Below are 22,716 nucleotides of genomic sequence, written 5' to 3' on the forward strand. Positions count from 1 at the left end.
AAGAGCAGCCTCTTATCTTGAGAGCAAGGAAGAGACTCTGTGAAAAGAATCTACACTGCAACTCTTCAAGAAAAAATGTTTGTTTCACAGAAGGGTTTGGCAGCCCCATGGCTGTCATATCTCAGTGTCTGGCTGACATAAACTCAATGAAAGCGTTCTTAAAAGACTTGATTATAAAACAACAGGTATTGGCTATTTCTGATTCGATATGCAATCCAACACTCTCCATCACCAGACAACAGTATTCCTGCATGTTAAAACTCATATGCCTTGGTGAGAATGGGAAGTAGAAGAATGCATGGACAAAATTCTAGAAATTGCAACAGTGGCAGCAAAGCTGGAGACAAAGCAAAAGGACAGAATTTCCTGACTCATGACCACTCCAAAAAGAAACTCCACCCCCAAATGTAAAATATGTAATATGCACTCAACACTCCTGATCCCACGTTTATACAGAGCACATCAGCCAACACTGAAATAGAGGCTTTGTTAAACTTGGCTTGTGAAGTCTCAGTAAAGCAGCCAACATATTAGCGAAATGATCTTTCACGCCAGTCTGGTAAATCTGAAGGTTACGTCTCTACAGCAGCTGTCCTAAACTACAGCATTTTTAAATGATAATTCAGACAAAGCAAAAAATGAAGCATGTGCATATGTAAGCTTACAGCATACTGTCCCTTTTAGGATACTAATTAAAAAAAAAAACAAACTGGGGGCTGTGTTTCCTGGCATAAAGATAAATAAATAAATAAAATGGAAAAAGAAAAAAAAAGGAGGCAAAAAAAGGATACTTCAGCTCCTAGTGGTTGTGTCCACATCCCTCCCTGTTGTGAGCACACATACTGCTTACCTGGCGCTCACCCAGGTGCTGCTGTCAAGCCTAACTGTCCACATCCAGCCCACAGGAAGACAAGGAGATGGCAAAACCTATTTTGTGTGACCCACATGACTAAGTTACATTATGCCTATTTCAATGGAGCTACAAAATCAGGGCTATTGCTCTGCTTGCATGACAAAAGGATACAAAAAGAAGTGCCTGCTTCACTTAAACCTGCTCTCAGTCTGCTGAGTCACTGAAGAGGTGGCGGCTGAACAAAACCAAACTGCAAAATAAGCACAATGAGTGAGGAGCACTGCCACATACCTGGACTGTGCCTTCTGCAGCTGTTACAGCACATCCCCTTACTAAAAAAAGACTACATCAGATATAAAAAGTTTTCAGCACATTGAAGGTGAAGTCACTTATCATTTTTATAAAATTGCAAATTCACAGCACTCCCAGAAAATACAAAAATAAGCTGTTTCAATTTCAAGGAGACAAGAGATGATGCAGTCTACAGGTGTAGATATAATAAGGCTGATGGGAATTCATCCAGCAGTCGAAGAAAATGAGTAACCATCTCGAAGACTTCTGTTACGTTCAGAACACCACTATTGCTGTCCTGTCCTCCCTTGCCATCTTATGGCTCTTTGAACATTTGTTTGTTCACTGGGAACTTGAATGGCCTGAGATTTCATGAAGAACTACCAGCTTTTTTCCGTGGTCTCAAAGGCCCTGGAACTACACAGGATGCTGCACAGCTCTCATCACCATTCTGAAAGCCTCTGGGGATATTAAAAACCCAGAAATGATGCCCATAGTGTATGTAGGACACATACACCACTGAGCTTTGTAACAGAATATAGTGTCAGGAGACCCACTAATGAAAAAAAAAAAAACACACTGGATTATTTCCTCTGCCACTGGTACCTTCACAAAAGTTACTTCTATTGGTGCTTCTATTTCTCCTCTGGGTTTTGAGTACCTTCGGTATTTGGACTGTATCTACAACTGTACCTACAACAGTTTGTAAGGTGGGATTCAGTTTGAGAACTCTAAGTCTGAGCCCAGAAATGTATCTGCTTTAACAAGCCATCCACTCCCCAGACATGCTCTCTGTGAGGAGGTTTGAGTGGCAGGACGCGTTCCATTCCTTACAGTTGCAAATTCACCAAGAGGAATTAGCAATAACGCATCCTCTGATCAGCCAGGGACTGAAGCAATTCTGAAAGAAGGAGCAAAGAGTGGATTTTGAGGTCTGCGCTCCCTAAGATAATTTGCAGCTGTAGGGTAGACATCAGACTGGGTGAAACTGATGGTTAATGGATAAAAGATGTTTGGAGGTTTGCTTTGTTAGAGTTTTTTTGTTTGAATCCAGTCAGAATAATATTATGTGCAACTCACAAAATACATCCATTCTGTATGAAAGGATTAAAATGTTACAATACTTGACCTACTTGTTAAACCCAAGGCACAACATGACAAATATCACTGTATTTGTACATTCTTCTTTACGTTGTTTGTTTTTTATACGTATTGGCCAATTTCTTAAGCGGGGAATACTGTCTGTTTTCCAATGTCTCAAATAACAGAAGGAACAGATCAAAGAAAGCTTCTAAAGAATACCTATGGGAATAGACATATTTCGTTTAGAAGACACGGCTTACCTTCAGAACACCTGGCTATAATGGCAATCTGAATCAGAAGGAATGTACAAGGAACTGGAAACTCTGTTGTGTTTTGTTGTTTTTTTTTCTGTGTTTTTTTTTTTTTTTTTTTTTCCCCTCCCCAGGGCCAACTGTGGCTTTGAGGGGAAAAAATGAGCATTTTGAGAATGTACCGCTAGTGAAACTATACCAGTCCCAAAACAGTCTGCCAAAAAAAGCCTGAAACATGCTCTCCTTGCAAAAGCAGTAACAGCTGGAGCTCTGTCAGAGCAAAGTGGACTTTGACAGTGGTTCCAGTGGAACTTGAAGATAGACGGCTGAACAATGTTAATTCTGTAGCTCAAGGGCAAGTGCATGTGGCCACTTAAAGAAAGCAGAGAGGGAGACAGAAGGAATGTAATTGCTTTGGTTAATATCAGACTGAGACTGCCATTGCTGCTGTGCCTTAAAGGAAAAAATGCCCATACCAGTGGAGAGCACCACAAGGGTCAAATACTTCATAACTCACTATCATAACTACCAATTTTTGTCTGAGTCTTTAAACATAGCTTGTGCTAAGCATCCTTGGATGAAAGTGATTTTCAAACAATACACATTTCTGAGATGCTGCTCCATCAAACAGAAAAAGTAATTTGTCCCTCCTGAGCCAACTGGAGTTTGAATCCTGCGGCTAAATGAACTACCCTGTAACTTTACTATTGACCGGAGGGGGGAGAAACACTATGTCCTACCACAGACTATATGTAAAAATAAAACATTTATTTTTAATATTTGGCTCTAGGAAGCGTGAAGGCAAAACTATCTTCAGGAAAAAGATAGACAAAAGTTTAGTGTGCAAGATGATAGAAGCGCAAAATTGAGTCTCCAATAAAAACCATTCTTGCTGTAGACAGTATGAACCAACCATCACTGTACGCCCCTTCAGCAGTACATAACATCACAGGGCATGTGGCTGATCGACACAGGGCTTTCAAAGAAAATCTAGCATCAGGCAAACACACACAGACATGAAAACCAACAGCTGAGCAGGACTTCAACATGGCGCATGTGAAACATCATGGTTCAGTCACACTGCAAGCATGGTATATCTTTAAACACTGACTTGACAATTGAGCAGTCTGGGCTTTGTGAGACATTGCAGATCTGTGGTATAGCCCTTGCTCTCTCAGTTTCTTTCACCACTCTGGCCAAGCAGTCCCCTCCTAGTAAAAGCCAGGAGGTGAGCGTGTATTTATATTCGCTTTCAGTTGGTGCTCCCTTAACCATTTAACCATGCTAGAAGCTGTAGCTCCTTTCGCTTTTAAAGGTAGGACAAGGAAAGGGCGTGCATTACAAAAAAAACTCTGCCAGAGAACATCATTGTGACAACAGCTATCATTCAGGGGAAAAAAAGAAAAAAGAAAAAAAAAGAAAAAAAAAAGAAAAAAAAAAAAGAAAAAAAAAAAAAAGCGCTCCTTCTTTCTTGAAAACAAATACCACAGAAAGCATTCTTGCTATCCATCCCGTTATTGCTGAGAGCAAACTACTGATATAAACCTACCTTGGAATATCTGACCTATCTGGACCCACAATGCAACATCCTTCCCCCAGGAAAAAGTGCAAGCAACTCTTCTACTGCAAAGAAGTCACCATCACCTTGTTGGATACATAACTCCATAGTGATTGATCTCTTACAAGTAACACCCATCAGCAGTAACTTGAGAAACCAGATCCTCTTGTATTTTCATCATCCCTAGGCTCAGTAATGGTATTTACTGTAGCTCAGTGAAAACCTGCAATACCATTTTAGAGAAGACACTGAGACGTTAAGAATTTCTTTTGTTCCAACTTGGCACAAAATGTTAAACATTCTGAAACCCTGCACAAACAGAAAGGATTGTTCACATAATTCAGGGATAGTCCAATTTATGACAACAGTCTAAGACCAACACGGAGTTCAACAGCCAATGCCTCATTTCCTGGAGCCATGAGAGCTACCACAGCTACACCATGCCAAGACAACCACCACCTTTGCCTGTCCACAGGACATCATTATGCACAGCAACTGCCAAAGATCACCATTTGTGCCGCTGACACCTGCCTCTTCCATTAACACAATGGAGTTGTTCTGGGTTTTGTTTTGTTTTGTTTTGTGAAGGCAAGGCCCTCTGAGTCATCAGAACTAGAAGGAGAAGAGAAGCCCAAATCAGTGTGAGAAAGTAAAGAAAGAATCTACCTTTCACTGACTACTCTCTGTCACTGTCCAGGCTTGTTGTGGAGGTAGCTCTTATGCAGACTTCTCAAACAGGTAAGCATTTTTGACAAATCATTTAGATGCACGTAACAAGACACTTCTTTTTCCTTCCAAACAGGACTGCTTCCAACTGAGCACAAAACTTCAAGTCATCAAAGTTTCCAAAACAGCTCTACAGTATAGTTCTCCATGAAAACAAACAAATGCAATGTTCCTCCACAGACCTTAAGTTCCTGAATACTCTGGATAAAGCCAATACTTCCTTCGTTTATTCTATGTAGTGCCATTATCAATGTTTTGCTAAGCATTATGTTCCCTCATTAGCTCTGCCTGCTTTCACAGACATTCTAGTTCTATGTCTTCCACAGCACTTGTTTCTCGCACAGCATCTCTTTTCATCAAATACAATTTATTTTTAATCCTACCCACTACCACTGGACTACAAGACAGGGAAAAAGTAATTTCAATCCTCTGAAGAAGCAACATATATGTAAATATCTATAAATCTGAAATTCTTTCAATACATACGATAAAATATTGTTATAGCTAATAAATACTCTAATTAACAGTTAATTACGTGTACATATGGAAATATAAACCTATTATATGTCTCTCTACATATTCTGATGTGTTCCATACATCTACACATATATTTTACATACTTGCTTAATCAACAGAACAGGCTACTCAAAATGCCATTATGGAAAATATCTGTAACAAATCTTTTCTCCAGACTTGCTTCTTCCATCTTCTTGGCACTGAAGGCTGGAAAACTTTGTCTTGATTTGTTGAAGTTTGTATGAATGGCAAAACAGAGAATTTAATTCAAGCTCAACTTCTGATTAAAAAATGTGTGTTCAGCTCCCTGTATCAGACCTGAGTATATATTACAGAGATAGCACTAACACGGTAATGTCTATTTTTGCTGAACTCAAGTAACTCAGTAACTGAGCATGTACAGTGCACTGAAAGAGAAATACTGCACTACAATTGAAAAGCAGGCAGTTAATTTGTTAACAACAAGAGATCAACAATGATAATATTCTTAGACAAAAGTACCTGGGCATACGCTCATTAAAATACATTTATCCAAAACCAAAATTTGGCCCTAAATCTTAATGGCCTTACATTAAATGTAACCTTACTCCGTCTTGACATAGAGTAATACATCCCATAAAGACTAACTGATGTATTCATTGCCTAAATAAAAAACATTTAAAATTTTATAACAGGTTACAATAAAACACACTAAGTTTCAGTAAGGAAAAAAAAATCCTACGAACTCAGCCGTGTTCAAGTATCCTCTAATCTGCACCACTACATGTAGGCACATACCTTTTTGTAGCAGAAAACAAACACAACTACATGCAATATAAAAGCCACTTACTTGCCACCAAACTGAAAAGGGAAATATGTTTTATATGCCTGATCACTCTAGTGGAAAAATCAATATTCAATATTTGGGTTACTTACAGATTTGTTGCCCAGTCTGTAAGATCTCCACCGTCCATAATAAGGTGATTTCTGTCCAGGAGCCCAGGAGGGCTACTAGAGAATGCAGGTGTAGGAGACTGGGAAGAAAGAGAATCCATGCTACCAGTTGGAGTGTCCTCTTTGGGAGAGCTGTGAGTGTCAGCTAGAAAAAAAAAAAAAAAAAAAAACATAAATCAGAAGGATACTAAAAAACTCTTCTAAAGAGTCAAATCTACTTTGGTAACAATTCCATAAAATACGTACAAAGAGTAATCTTACTGTCCAATCTTCATAGACTATTTTGGAGGACATGCAATCCTCCTTCATTTCCCCAAAAGGTACCACAGCTCAGTTTCCACCATAGCTATCACAAGGCTGTCTTCATGTAACAATGTATTCCTGGTCCCCTTTTCAACATGTATTTTATGTGGATGAAATGCTAGAGTTTGGAGGGGGGGGGGTGTTGGTGTTTTAAGACAAATGCATCCTTCAAATAAAATAGTTGAGGCTGTACACATTTGTACACCTCTCTAAAAACGGTTTCTAAAAGTAATTTGATACACAGTTTAGTAAATGATTGCTCTCAAGTACCATAAGCACAATCCTATAAAACATGAAACAATGAAATTTAGAAAGGTCAGAATAGCAGAGATCTCTAACAACAGGCCATTAACCAACATGTGATATCCATGAACATTACTTTTATTACTCCTTTTTAAGGGTATTGCTTTTAAGAGAATTCTTTGTATTCTGGTCTACTATTTGTTTATGTAGGTTACTTTTAGAACATCACTCAGGAGGCAACATATTCAGAAATGATTGCTTAGGAAAAAGTTAAAGGAACACCATTCCTATCTCATGAACTGTACGAAAAAGATACAGATACGGCACAGCGCTCACTGAAAACCATGCTGACACATCTAGCCAAACAGCACATTCTTCACTGAAAAGCTAACTTTCAACCACATAGTTTTTCCTTTTAAAATTATTTAAACATCAGTTGCACATTTTACAAGCTCTAAAAGAGTCGTATGAAATGAGGACAATTGCAAACATTAAAGTTTCCAGCACAGCTGAGTCCGCAGTCTCAAATGGAGCCTGTGGCTGTTTTCAGAATTTTAATATTTAACAGGAATAAGGGTCATTTCCAACCACCCTTTACATGGCTCCCTGCACCCCATCCTTCCTCTTCTGTGCTTTCTACTCCCACTCATACGTGTGAGCATGGCCCACAGCATCACACAAGTCCCTCCAGAGTACAATCGATAACGCTGACCCTACACAGCCACGGTATGAGTTCTGCTTCTTCAGGACCAGAATCTTTGGGGGCAGAATGAACAACCACAGCAATCACAGTTATTGGATCAAAAGCTGTTAAAATACTGTGATAGCTTGAAAAGCTGTATCTTCTATACGCGTTACTGTACAAAGCCAAGTCCTGTATATTACTTTCTAACGCTAAATGAATTAGAATCTGCACAGAGAACAACTGAGTTTAATTCAGCTTCATGGAGCTGAGCTGTGCTGTTGCAAAAATTTCTTTCATTTATTTTTACTTTTCTTTAATAACTTAAAGAAAAAGCAACGAGAATTAAATGTGAACAATGAAAAGCTGCCTTCCATGGATAAAATCACCCTTGCGACTTCATTACTGTCTCAAAGAGCTTGATCCCTTCTGATTAAAAAGCAGAAAGCTAATGTAAATGCTCACCTGCTTCCCCAGCCATCTCATCCACACCCCCTCCAGTAACTCTCAGAGAACAACTTCCCTAGAGAGGCAAATGACATACAACTAAAAACACTCAAATGATGAAAGTGATGATCTGAAAATTTCTCCCTAAAGTAGCTGCTAATTTAAGGCTCTAAATTAGCCTGTAGTAACAAAGTACGATAAGCCGTGAGGAGGAGAATGTTAGCCTCAGCACATGAGTCACGCTGGCTCCAGCCCAGCCCTGTGCAGCAGCTCCGCCGCCCCGTCCCTCTGCAATAGGCCTGGGCGCTGCAGCTCGCGTCTACATGACATGACATGAGAGCTGTAGGAGTGTCAGGTAAAAACTAATTCATTACACCTCATTTGCAGACGTATGTGTCACAATGATAAACATCTGAGAGATTAGACGGTAATACTGCAATTTTACTTTATTAAGAAACTGAACTCTTTAAAACTAAATAGACTTACGTCCTTTTACCTCACCGAAATTTCTTTTCAAAACAGCAGTATTAAAGCAAGCCAGACTATCAAACTACATGCACCATATTAGAAAGCCATGTTTAGCTCAACTATCCACTTAACATGACTGAAACACCATTAGGAAGGAATATTAACTTATTCTTCAATAGTGTATTACCAAGACAGTACACACCCCCTATGAAAAGGGAAGATTTTTCTCTCAAATCATTTCTCAGAGCACACAGAAAAAGACGTACTGCACGCTTCAGTCACCATCCACAGTAGATGCTACATTATACACTGAAATATGCAAGCAATTGCATTTGATGTTATCATAAACGAAACTCAGAATTACATCTTCTCTCAATTTTACTTCTTCCTTCCCCTGCTTCCTGAGCCAGCATTTTCACATGGTCAATACTGTGTTGCATTCTCAAGAATAAGGACTTACTTTGAAGACAAAAAAAAAAAAAAAAAAGTATTTAAACAGGAAAACACCTTCTAAATACTGTGGGTTTAAGTAAACAACTTCCAAAAACATGTTTAAAGATACTTGAAGTTACAAAACCAGATAATTCTAAACAGCAGAAAAGTAAAACAATATCTTTATTCAGGAAAAGCCTATTCTGTATAACTGCAAAAACAGATGACTAATGATCATCTAGCACACTTTCATGATTAAAATCAATATATGTTCAAACACTAAGTCTTCAAAGTATAGCAATTGTTCTAATTTCAACAGTACAAAGATGTGCATCCAGCACATTGTCCTGCACTGGTGCGGCCTCACCTTGATCTCTGTATGCAGTTTTGGGTACCACAGTATAAAAAAGACATAAAACTATTGAAGAGTGGTCAGAGGAGGGCTACAAAGATGGTGAAGACTCTAGAGGCGAAGATGTTTGAGGAGCGGCTGAGGTCCCTTGGTTTGTTCAGCCCAGAGCAGAGCAGACTGAGAGGAGGCCTCATGGCGGCCTGCACCTCCCTCACAAGGAGAGGCCTCATGGCGGCCTGCAGCTCCCTCACAGGGAGCTCTGCTCTCTGGGGACAGCAACAGGACCCGAGGGGACGGCATGGAGCTGGGACAGGGGAGGGCCAGGCTGGGGGTTAGGGAAAGGTTCTGCACCCAGAGGTGGTCGCACACTGGGACAGGCTCCCCAGGGCAGTGGTCACGGCCCCAAGCCTGACAGAATTCGAGATGTGTTTGGCCAATGCTCTCAGACATAGGGGCTGATTTTTGGATAGTCCTGTGTGGAGCCAGGAGTTGGACTTGATGACCCCCGTGGGTCCCTTGCAACCCAAGATATTCTATGATTCTAAGATTTCACTCTGGTTACAAAATGTTCTGAACATCAGAAATTATACTTCCTTATGTAAATTTTATATCTTCTTATGTTCTGCATCTCTTATACCCAGGTATAAATGGGTTTGGGCCTTCCATCACCTTTAATCAACATGCTATGTCATAAACATTAAAATACCAAGGTATTTTCCCCAATGAATTGGACTAGGAGGGTATTTTCCCCATGTATTAACAGGATATATGAAGATACCTTCTTCGGATACAATAAAAATACATCCTAATGTCCCACTACTTAGCAACTTTTTTTATAAAAATAAAATAAATTCTTCTAGTGATATGATGTATTTTGGACTGCTCCGAACCGCTACAGACAGGAAAACTGGAGAGGACTAGCTTGTTTTCCTGATGTTACATAATCTCATCTGGACTTCTGTACATGGCAGAGGCCATGAGATTGTCTCTAGTTATCTCTCTATTAAGTTTAATAACCTACTTTCAATTAATGTCCACATGTTGGACCAAACCATATTTTCCAGAGAGTCTTTGTCGGAAGACATCAGCACATGAAGTAATGGAGAATCAACTGGCTGTTAATTCATTAACATATTCACTGATTTATGCACGTACCTTCAATTTGTTGGCCTTAACTTCCAGGCAAGGCCCACATTATAAACAACACTAATTGTTTTTTTGTTTTGTTTTGTTTTGTTTTCTTGTGTGAAGGTATTTAAACAATTTGCTTTGTAATTTTAACAGTAAATCTCTTACTGAATGGGATTTTGCAGTTTTGGGGTTGTGTACCCATTTTATGAACCTGTTCCTTTATTCCAGAGCTCTTACTGAAGAGTGTACAGCAGATCCAAATTCTTAACTTTTTGTTGTGGTCCCACAAGTGCCACAGTGAGCGTTGAATTTCACCATTTACTCATACTCATCAATCCCCTGCTCGTGCATGTGAGGTCTGCACTTTCTTTTGCCACAAGACTGTTAACAGTTTATGATGAGATGATTGTCCATTGGGACTGACAGACTTAGCAGTGCCCATTTTTTTCAGGACAGAGTTCTCCACTCTGTAGGCATGGACTACAACTTTCCTCTCAGATCTGTGAATTTATTTCCTTGATACAACCAAACTTATTTTGCTTGAACAAGGTAGCAGAAAAATTTAGCAGGGTAGAACATGGCAATAACTCCAATGTAGCTGCCATTGTCATCACTGTAAATATATGTAAATATATTATCAAAGATTTGTATTTACCTTTCTAAATACTGCTGCTACATTAACATTCCTCCAGGTTCTTTGAACTCCTTTGGCATGAGACAAGATGTTTGAAAAGTTAACATTGCTAAGCTACACAAACCAATTACCAGACAACATTTTAGGACAAGCTAGATGGCTTCACATTATTCAAAATATTCACTTTGCAACAGGTCTATTTGTGAAGATTTCTGCTTGACCCTGCTTATTATAAATCCCATATCAGTTTTCCCAGTTCAGTTTCTCTTTAAGAATTCTTAAAAACTTGTAAGGTATACTAACTGCTAGCTATTTCCTTTTTTTCCTACTCTTTGTGGAACCAGTAAAGATCCTAAGGTGTTGGAGATTAAAAAAAATCTTTATAGTCTAGAGTGTGAAAGTCTAAAATTTAGTTGTCTAGAGTGTGTTAACTATGTTGCTGGAATTGAACCATATCTATATTTTTCATTTGATTTCAGAATTCATGGGCTGCCTAATATTGATAGTCTAATACTTTTCTGTTTCTCTCCTCTGACTCCTCTTTACCTCCAAGTTTGTTCTACAATGAGTAACATTGTCAGATTTCCCACTTCTATGTAAAGGCTGACTGCCACATTGGATTGACAGGTCCTTTCGAAAAGGAGCTCCAGAAACTTCCCATTTTTCTTTTTCTAACACTTGAATTCTAATGAGTTCTTACATCATAAAATAGGGAAGATGGGATTTCTGTAATGAAGCTCATTTATATCTGTCTTTTATATTTTTATGGTGGGTTTGGTGCCTTTATTTTTTCTCACCAGAAATGTCAATCCCCTTTGCTCTCCCATTACACACTTATCTTTGGATACCAAATTGTGACAGACCAGATGAAGGGCATTAGGATTCTCAGAATAAAAGCAATAGCCTGCATGACGTCTCATAATTTTTTGTTGACAGTCCAGCCATCATCTCTTCACCTTCTGTGTAGTTATGGGAAGCCTCTGAGTTCCTTTGGCTTTCTGCTTGGCCATCTGTATAGAATTGCCTCTAAGCTGCTTCTACAAGCTCCCCATCCTATGCAAACAGGTATAAGAACCAATTTTACTCTCAACAGAGTTAAAACTTGTTTCATATTCTCATCACCTTTTGCATACTATTTAAAATTTTTGACTGCTCAGATCCTTTTAAACTGTCATCTAAATTATCTTCTTGTTTCACTCTTCTAATCACAACACTCATCCATCCTTACAGCTTTCACTGTGCCTCTGCAACAGATACCTGTGCTTTGTCTTTATGGCTGTTCATAATTCAGACCAGTTCTAACTAGAAAATAAAACAGTTTGGGCTGATCCTCACCATTTACTGTTTGTGTCTAGCTGGTATTACTTACTATTCAGTTTCTGATGCAAATAGCCTTTTTTTTTTTTTTTAATCCATGTGTCACCCTTTCTCAAAGTAAAAAATCCACACAAGATAAGAAAGCACTTATATGGGCTGAGACTTATATTATTTAGCTTCTCTCTAACAAATATATAGCCTTTAATTCCTTTTTCCTTTTTGTCTGGATAAGCCTCAGATAGTAAAGGCTCTCAGACTCTCGATACCAGAAATCTGAACTCAGCTTCCACCTAACTGAACATGACATACCTCCCAGTTGCCTTCTTTTGACTTTTTCCATCTGGCTAGTCTAAGAATATTTTTTGTTGGCATCCTAAGTTGAAAGAAACTGAAATACTTTGGCAGTGTCAATAATCAGATCCTTACTTTATTCCAAGAATTCTAAATAAGAAAAAACATGTAATAAAAACTACAAGAACCAGAGAGCTAACATTATCAGTTACTTGCTTGAGTGACAGAGTTTCTTTCAACCTCAGCTTAAGTAAACTAAAGAATTACACACTTTATTATTAAAAGGAAGACTAATCTTAACATCAACATTACAACCAATGTCTATAGTTTAAGGGTAGCCAGAGGATGAAAGCAGTTTATGAAAATGAGTGTTTCTGAAGTAAATGGGAAATTTACCACAGTTTCTATTGAGATACACAGAGAGCAAGCAGAACGGATCTCTTGTGTATTCTCTAAATGTTCATCAGATGCCCAAATAATGGCAGTATAAGAGGGTAAAAGGCATGACTTATTCCACTTTGACAAAGTCACATACGTCAAGAGGAGCTGGGGAGAATTACTGAGGAGAGTAAATTCAAGATGCTGCAAGATCCCTGTTACCACCTTCAGCTCTGATATTCTCTGTATCATGAGATGGGGAAGCAGCAGCTGCACTGCTGTGCAGCCATCCATCCTTCCCCATCAGCATCACAGCTGCATCCAGCTCAGAGATAACAAACACTCATTCACCATAAATAGCTAACTTTCCACAATAATAGAGAAGGTAAACCAAGTAGAAAGTAGCTTTGCTCTTATGTTAATTTGTGCGTACATACTATGCTTTCATTTTAATAGGAATCTCATAAATTAGGGCTAGAAAAGAAGTATGAGTATCTAAAATACTCACTGCCAAGTGAGAACTTAGTTCTGTGTGCTAGAGCTTCAACAACCACAGAAAACAGACATGAAAAATGTAATTTCAGATTACTTGTCTTACACAATCAACACAAACCTAAAGTGATTCCATGACATGAAGTAATAATCACATAAAAAAGTCAAAGGCAGCTAAATCAGCATTACAGTACGTCAAAAATAAGCCTATCTTCTTTAGAAGATGCTCTAAGAATTCCTGTATGATAAAAAGTACTGACATGAGAAATCCAGTTAGGTTACAATGTCAACAGAAGTCAAAACAAATTACTTGGTACTGGGAACCAGAATATTCACATCAGATTCATAACAGAAACCAAAAGCGAATTTATTCTGAAGCAGCATATCTAATCTAAAAGGAAAGAAAACGATTAACCTACCTAATCAGCCAAAACCATACAAAAGGTGTCATTAGCTCACTCTAGCTTAGTATTTGCACCTTGCTGGTACCTCCTCAAGTATCCTCACTCCAGAAAGGATTCAGCCATTCCTGAGAAAACCAGAAGTAACTCCTTTTATATTATAGTCAGGGTGACCAGAGGACTCTGCAGTCAAGGTGCTAACAGAGCTGTATTTGTGAAAGGCCTTTCTCTAGATGCAAGGCTGCAATCTTTTGTTCACTACTCAGAGCACGAACCATCCTGTGCTAATCATGCCAAGCACCAGGTGAACTTAGTCATTCTTTACTTCTTCGCATCTTTAAATTTCTGAATGAAGTCATCTATTTCTGAGTAAATAAAGAAGTTGTGTACTTTTGTCTAACCACTAAAACTAGTCAACAGAATTGTTCATTACTCATCTCCAAACTTCAGAAACTGTGCTATTTAAACAAATGAATTTCCAAACTAAATCATATAAAAACAGGTTAATAATGACCTACTGTTTGGTTAAGAAAAATCATAGCATTGTACCAGCCATGAGGAAGAAAATTAACTTTGTCCTAACTGAAACCAGGACAATAGTAAAATTAACAAAGAGTTATTTAGGTGTTCCTGAATAATTAGTATTTGAAAGGTCAGATGCCTGTACACACTCAAAAAATAGATTTACCACATTTCATTATCAAAAATTATTAATTATCCTCATTGTGTAGCAAATTCTACACACTTCAGTACTGCCCTAGTATGCTGTTATGATTAGATAAATGCAATTATTTCTTACCTGAAATTTAGACATCAGTAGACTCATACACTCTAAAACCAACATAACCTTCAGTGAGAAAACGGACAGCACAACCTGCATATCCATTAGTTCCATGCTTTCAAACCACATGCAGCAAGAATGAGATCTTTATGCCAGCTATTTTTTCCTCTCAGACAAAATAATTAACACAACAATTACATTTGACTACACTTTTTTCCTAGATAAAGACCAACTTTGACAGATTTTTCAAATGTGTGCATGTATAAGCATGTATATCTTATGCACATGGTAGATCTGCAGAGAGACAGTTTTATCCCATCTCCATAATGATTCAGAAATGTTAGAAAAAGGAGGAAGCTGCACTAGAAAGAATTTGTGTCTAGACTGGCTGATGTAACTCAAGAATAGTAGCCAGAAAGGTGGATGTTTAAGCTGCAGATAGGCAAGAGACAAAAGTGCTCACCTGCAAGTTACCTATAGACAACTGGAATTTTGGGTCCATTTCTTTGCCCTCCTTCTTTTCTGATACCATCTCGTCTATTTTTAAAATGTAAAGATCAACTGTAAGCAGGCATATTTCTAGGCATATACTTTATTTGTAATAGCAGGTAGTTATTTCGACAAATATCTCTTTCATTTCAGGTTGTCTCTCAAAATTCATGGGAAGTATTGCTAATGTTACTCCTTTACTTCTAGGAAACCCTAAATTGTAGGTGAGCCTTTTGCTGAGCAAGCTAAAAACCAAAAATCGTGAAGAATTTCAGCTTATTCTTCAAGCTGTGGAAAAAAACATTGACAGAGTCATGGATAGAAGAGTAGGGTGGTTAATTTATATCATGTAATTAAATTTTGAAACACAGCAGAAACCAGATACAAGCATGCAGGGGGGTTCCTCTTTTGATTTGTGTATGCTGAGAAAATAAGAGTGGTACATAAACTCAAGGATTACTCATTTTTTTACCAGAGCCTGGTTGGCAGGAAACCACATGTGACCTCTTGCTTTACCAGGCTGGCCAGATGCCACACATTAATTTCATGGTTGTAAAATACAGAGATGAACTGCAACTACTTCCTGAAAACTCAGACATATAGTAAGATAAGTAGGCTATCCTACAGTTTTCAGAGATTTCTTGTTGCATCAGAGGTCTTGGGTTTCCATAAATTCAGGCAACGTTTACCTATGGTCCAGACCTGTATCAAAACCTAACAACAGAACAGCTCTTGTCTCATCAGTGGCAATGGGGACTTTTAAAACTAAAGCAGATCAAACAAGGCTGTCATCTGCTATCATCATTAATAAAAGTTTCATGATTAAGTAGCATACCTCAAATGGCATCAAAAACTCCAAAGATGATGAAAATATTCTTTATGATTCTTTTTCTTTCTCCTTTCTGTTGTCTTGGCAATTCAGCCACTGATATACACAGGAATACAGTTGGTGGTGGTGGTTTTTTTTTGACTGAATGGCAAAGACTGACACAGACTGGGAGCAAATCAGGAAGAGCAGTAGTGTTCTCTAAGTCACAGATCAGCCTTTGAGCAAGTTCACTCCCTCCCCTCCAAGTTCTTCCCTCCTATCTTTGCCACCAAGGGAAGCAAGAGAATATCCTTGGGAGGAAGTGCCTTGTCCAGTGAAATGCACAGCCTCATCCATAGGAAACTGACTGAAGAGCTGAACTATGTCAAGTCTTCATTCTACCTGCAGTTTTGTGTGTTGGGTTAAAAGTAATTTCAGCCAACGGCAATCGGATAGGGCACAGCTGGCTTGTAGCAAAGACATGTCAGTGACTTCCATGCCTGGGATTAATGGCTTTTAGCATGCAAAATTGGCCTTCTTACAGTATTATGTGCCCTTGCATGTCTGGGTGCAGAAGGTAGAGAATTAAAGAGATGAATGATTATTACAGAAGATCAGAGATTTTTATTAATGCCTGGCCTCAAGCAAAGACTGACCCTCCCTCCTGAACTCCGCACTCCTTTAAGTTGAGATTTTAGTTTTAGTCTATTCATTTTCCCTTTTACTGCACTTCCAATCCCTTTTGTGTGCATGTGTGCAAGCACATGGAGATGTGTTTATTTTTTAAAAATTTCTACAGGCTCTGAATTTCATATATGGAAAGTAGACAGGTACTGGTGATGATATTGGGGTGACTTTCACACCAACCACAAAGATTTGACACGTCATTTGAAAAGAAGTAAAAGTTAAAGAGATGTTTACCATGTTATGACAGCTAATTTTGATTTCACATAACTGTGCAGCAAGTAGGCTGTAGCACGTAGTTACTCACAGGTGTAATAGATAGACAATGTATATTGTGTATACAAAGAATGGGCCAAAACTATTCCATACTTTCAAAAAAAATAGGTACCTTCTATGGACCCACAGCTTTCCAGCCAGAAGTTAATTATCAGATTGGAAATTGGGCCCCTGCACACACATACTGTTACCTAAGAAAAAGCTTCACCTTTACTGGCAAATGCTATACAAAGAAAAAGCCTTTTTCAGCTCTCATCCTACTCAGAGCCGTTGGGTAGAAAAAGATGTGATAGATCCTGTTGAATTGCAGGAACTATTCTTGCAGCAAGGTGAAATATGAACTACCTTAAATTCTCCATAGCAAACAGCAATCATCCTGATCTTCCCCTCACAACTAATACTGGTGTACCTATTTTGTAACAGCGTAACTGTCTGTTCTGCTCAGCTGTTAACAATAGCTTTGTAAGCAAGTGTTGCAAGCCCTTATGGCTTTTTGATATGCCTATGTAGCTGCTTTTCTTTCCATTTCCCCTGCTATGTGCCAGGTTACAGAAACACTTCCAAGCAGCAGATTCAGAAATAGAAAGAGTTCAAGGCCAGGTTTCACACCTGCAACCTTGCAGTTCTGGACTGTTCCAACCCTGAAGACCAATCTCATTATTATAAATCCAAGGCTTCCAGGTTTTATGTTCAGTAATTCCAAATAAAGTCTATGTTTTTTCACTTGTTTGTTTGGGGCAGGAAGGGATGGGAGGAGCAGGGAGAGGGAATAATCCATTGGAAGCAATATAATTATTACACACATCACGTTTTGCTTTGATGAAGTGATGTAACTGATGTAACCAAATGCCACAGTAGCTCATGCAAACTAATATACTACCCAATCTAAGGCATTGTATCACTCCAATACCCTCAAAAAGAGCTGCTCCTAAATAAGCTAACATACCATTCATACTTCAGCTTCCGAAGATACTTCAGAGGGTAATACAAATTAGCACAAAGTTTTAAAGGGTTAACCAGCAGTTCTAATTTTTGATTTCTTTTAAAATTCTACACAAAAATCTGTTTTCTAAAGCACTATATATACAATTTTTAATTTATAGCAGCAGAAGCAAGCTATTGCAAACACCCCATATGCCTCCTGAGTTTCAGAGCAGGGAGTGGGAGACAAACACCTTAAGAACAAAACAAACAAGCCCTTCCATAACACACACGTGCTATGTGCATGTACATGCCAATGACAAATTCTGACATCTAGAGAGTATTCAAAGAGAATAAGGAATCAGCAGGCACTGTGGCTTAAGACGTATATACTCTGTTCTGTTTAGAAAACAACTTGTTCCGCAACTGGATGAATTGTCATGCAAGATCAATTTCTTGACTCCACGTGTGATTTATGAAACTCATGCTGACTGTCTGCTCATCTGGATGGACTGCACTGTACTTCCTACTTTACACAGGACTTTTCTTGCTGTGTTGCTCTTGTGGCTCTCCTAAATAGTTTAATAATGTCTACATCTCCAGCACAGAAAAAGATAAACAAAGCAAAAAAAATATTTTGCAACAAGAAGAGAAAATTATATAAAAATTAAAATAACGGTGTGAGGGGACAAAACTGTAACTTTGCATTGCCCTTTAGAATAAATTTAAATAGAGCTCTCTTCTAATAAGTACTGATCATCCAAATAGAAAATAAAGACCCAATGGCATGTTCAGAAGAACCATGTAAATATCTCCCTTTTTTAGCTAACACTTTCTCTCCATAGAGAGAGAGCAAATGCAAAATTGTTTGTACATATCTGGGACTGTAAGCCACAGGAGTGTCTGCATTGCTACTTAATTCAGTCTAAAATTCATTCCAATAATACTGGTACTAAAATTAAAAAGGCTATTTCAAAACAAACAAACAAGTATTCACTTTAGAAAGCACGAAACTCTGGAAGTGATCTTAATGCAAATCTCAGGCAAATCTGCATTTTGCTGAAGCAAGAACTTTGGGATTAGGCCACATATGAAAGTAGCTCCCAGTTCTCCATTACGTGTAGTTCTACTTAAGACATCAAGATGCCGAAAAATTTCGGAATGAAAAATTATTAATTGGCTTACTATAAAGGAAAAAAGTTGAAAGAAAAATGGACAGCATAATCTCTGATTTAAATTTGTCTGAGGAAATGAAGATCCTTAAGCTAGTAAATACAACACTTGAATTGTTTGCAAATAGGTTTAATCACCTAATTGCCAAGTACAAGGAAAATCTATGCTCTATCAGGACCCAGCACAGCTAATTACAAGAAGGCAAAATAAAGATTTTTATCAAACTGTGTGTGTGTTCTTCCACTATTATATCTATCAATATTTATGCCACTTACAGCCTTTTCTGGGTGGTTGCTGCATACAGTTTGTGTGCAGTCAAGAAGCCTCCTGACTGAAAACGTGCTTTTAACAAGAAAAGTTGGCCCGAACCCTGCATTTCCAATTCAAGCAGTGGATTCCGAAGCCTGTTAACTCCCTGGAGCAGCTGATAGTTAAAGACTTATTTCCGTTTTTCTAACAATTTCCTGGTTTGCATAACAATCCTAAGAGAAACACACTCAAGAAGTTTTCCAGCACAGAGAGATTTCGTCTCCAACGTACTTCGAGTTTCAAGGCACAGAATATATTTGTATATAATTACAATAACTTCAGGGATATATTTCTTTACAAATATATTTACATATAAATATGTATCAGCTACTTGTTTTAAAACAAGATTATTTGCCATATCCAGGAAATACAAAACACTGGTTTATGCCTGGCGCTTAACTCATGCCATTGTGAATAAAAAGGGGGGAGGGAAGGGGTTTAATGTTTAATTTCCTGTTAAAAACACACACAGGATAAAATCTTCCAAAGAGCAGTTATAAAACATGCATTTGTTAGCCAAGAAACTAGGTAAATATGGAACGAAGCCCAGGCTCACTTTTATTCATTCCCCCCCTCTCCTAAGAACAAAGTAACTGAAGGCCACGGGGCGTACTTGGAGGCAGCGAGCTCTCCTCGGCGCTTGGATAATTAGTCAGCCTGCCCGATTTCTGTACCATGTAACCAATCTGGTGGGGTAGTTCCTCAGGTATTGCAGTGATGCAACCCGGCCCAAAGTACCACCTTTCAATGCGTGCCATGCACCTGCCAAATAAGTGCCCATTACACCATCTCCTGACTGCCTTCCTGACACAGCGAGCTGGCTAAGACACACATACAGTACGCGCTAGCATGTAGCCTGGACCTGTCAAAAGCTGGCTTCTAGCAACATCATATTTGCAATACTGCTACCTTCAGTAGCAGCTAGAGATACTATGGAGAATATTTTTTAGAAGTCACAAGGAGAAATATTATTTTCAGATCCCACTGAAACTCAGTGCTCTATGTCCTGGAACTGTGACTGGAACCACGTGTAACAGCTTGTTAGGCTAGTCTGCAATGCACCACACTGCGACTCCCAGACAAGCACCAAATTTCCATGCAACAATTACAGCCTTATAACTATCCCACTCCTCTATGTTCAGATACCTGAATGACAAAAGTATGGACTGTATGCAGGAGAAACGGAACGTTTATCACATACTTTTCAACAGTATCACTGCATTTTTAGATCTTACAATAAGGATAACCCATCAAATACTTTCTGTCCACTGTGTCAGGGCCAAAGCCACGTCCTCAGTGCACACTTTGAGACACAGAACTGGAGAAGAGCTGTGGTATTTCTTGTGACCTGCTGTGATTCACATTCAAAATCAGATGTAAACAACTCTGTGAGCGTATTCAGTTTTGGTTTCGTTTTTTTTTTGGCTTTTTTTTTTTTTTTTCTCCCAACAGAGGTTAGTTTTATTGCAGCAGATACAGTTCAAGAGCTTTCTTAGTTTTTGGTAGATTATTCAAATTAACACAGTGTAAGCTTTTTAAGTGGATGTACCTTAAATACTTTCTAGTCTATACATTTCGTTGCATGTTTGATGCAGGGAAAGAAAGGCACAGAAATTACATCTCTCTAGTGAATTCAACCTGATGACAGGCGTGCTGAGTTTCTTGCAAACTGTATAAAACTGGCTTTCAGACAATAAACTGTTCTGAGTTTATATCTAAAATTTGCACTTACAGCTGTTGTGGGTATTTGTGCTCTTTCCTTAACAAATTAACCACCGTTGACCACTGATTTAATGACAGTTCATCAGCAAATCTCATGCTACTGCATGAGTTCAAAATCTTCCTGTTTATTTTCACTGGCTGATAACTGGACTTTGTGCCCTAATCCCATGATTCTCCATGTGAAAAGATAATTGACTAACAACATCAGTAGGGAGAACAGGGATAGGGTGGAGAAAATCTGTAGCACAAAATGAGGACTTGCCTTTTCAGTACTATATGTACCCCCAAGCACAGAAATTTCAGGAAAATGGTTACTTTTCTGGCCAACAGTCAGAATATATAAGATGTATACCCTTTGCCTCTCTGTATGCTGCTATTGCAGACTGCATGCTAAAACAAGATTTTTTTTTTCTTCTGAAGTCAGACAAGTTTACGAGTATTTACTGCTAGTAACACCAAGGTATTACAGATTCAAGTGAAGTATTAGTATTCTCTAGTGCAGCAGTGACCTGAGCCTTTAATCCAGATGAATTTAACAGTAGAGTGCATTAGCTCTTCTCATAAAAGATTTGCTTTAATTTTAGTTCTCTCTCCATTTATCTTATGGCTGTGTAATCTTCAGTAGAGGTCAAAGAGATTTCCCCAAAGAAACAGGAGCTGCTTCTTTTTCAGAAGCAAAAAAGCATATTTAAGACAGTTCGCCCTACTTTTGAACATATGCCACAAGACAGTACTCTATACTCTCCTTTCCCTGTACTCTCCTTGTTTCTTTACATGTTTCAAAGCAATTAAACAAGCATGTATGTGCATGCACACACATATACAAATGAAACATGAAATGAAAACACCTACTGAAGATAGGATATGCAATAACACCAATATGCTGCAAAGACCGAAAGAGTTATTAACATCTTACCATCATCCAGCTCAAGACAGAGATTGTACACAGCCAGTGGCCTTTTAATACGTTGTCCTTGTCTTCTCGATTGCCTTGGTGGGGCATTTGGAGGAGACACTGGCATAGAGATTGGCTCAGGGAAAGTGGCATCAGGCAGGGTTTTGAAAATCTGCAATCAAGAACACAAAGGGTGTTAATTATTTATCACAAAGAGCAACCTGTGTAATGCAACTGTAAACCATTATCAAACAACATTTGTTTTGGATTTCATTCAAAGCAGGCAGGAGCCAAAAATCCATTCCTTCAAGTTTGAGAGTATGCCGTGGGTCTTTAATGAGTGCTTTTAAAATAAATAAATAAATAGATATAAAATGAAAATAAGCAAGAACACTGTCTACACTTTAACCAAGCTGCAAATCAGTTAATCCAAAGACAAAATATGTGCAGCCATGCTTGCCAGCTAGGATGGAGGAAAAGGGGAAAGAGGGAGATGAACCAGCCACCAGGAAGTTTTAGAATTTTAGCTAGGACCTATAATGTTGCCAGAATATCCATGTTAGTTTTCAAAATTTATGATATCACTATAATATCTGCCAGTTATAAAAAAAAAAAAAGAAAGAAAGAAAGAAAAAAAAAAGTCATATTCTTGAAGACAGCAAAGGAAAAATTTTGAGGGGAGGGATTTTTAATGAAAGATACCATAGTAACATACCATGTGAGATTTTTCTCAGACAACCATTGTATATTGATTCATATTTGTATTAAATGATGATACTCACAAAGACACATATAAAAAGGATTGCATTTCTTGTCACCATTTTATCCTTTGAGTCATGGCCATTAGCATATCACCCCTCCATACAAAATACCATG

At 38.3% G+C, this 22,716-nt stretch overlaps 1 protein-coding gene across 3 annotated transcripts in view; it reads right to left on the reverse strand.

The window, feature by feature from the left end:
* The window catches only part of ARHGAP10 (Rho GTPase activating protein 10), a 141,621-nt gene that overhangs the window by 14,711 nt on the left and 104,194 nt on the right, over positions 1–22,716 (reverse strand). For all 3 annotated transcript variants that reach the window (XM_084285622.1, XM_084285623.1, XM_084285621.1), the window contains 2 exons: positions 21,862–22,012; positions 6,194–6,356 (listed from right to left, as the gene is read on the reverse strand). In XM_084285622.1, coding sequence (XP_084141748.1) covers positions 6,194–6,356; positions 21,862–22,012 — 314 coding nt within the window. The remainder of the gene's footprint in view (positions 1–6,193; positions 6,357–21,861; positions 22,013–22,716) is intronic.

This window comes from Netta rufina (assembly GCF_964035555.1).
Source record: "Netta rufina genome assembly, chromosome: 4".
Classification (NCBI taxonomy): Eukaryota; Metazoa; Chordata; class Aves; order Anseriformes; family Anatidae; genus Netta; species Netta rufina.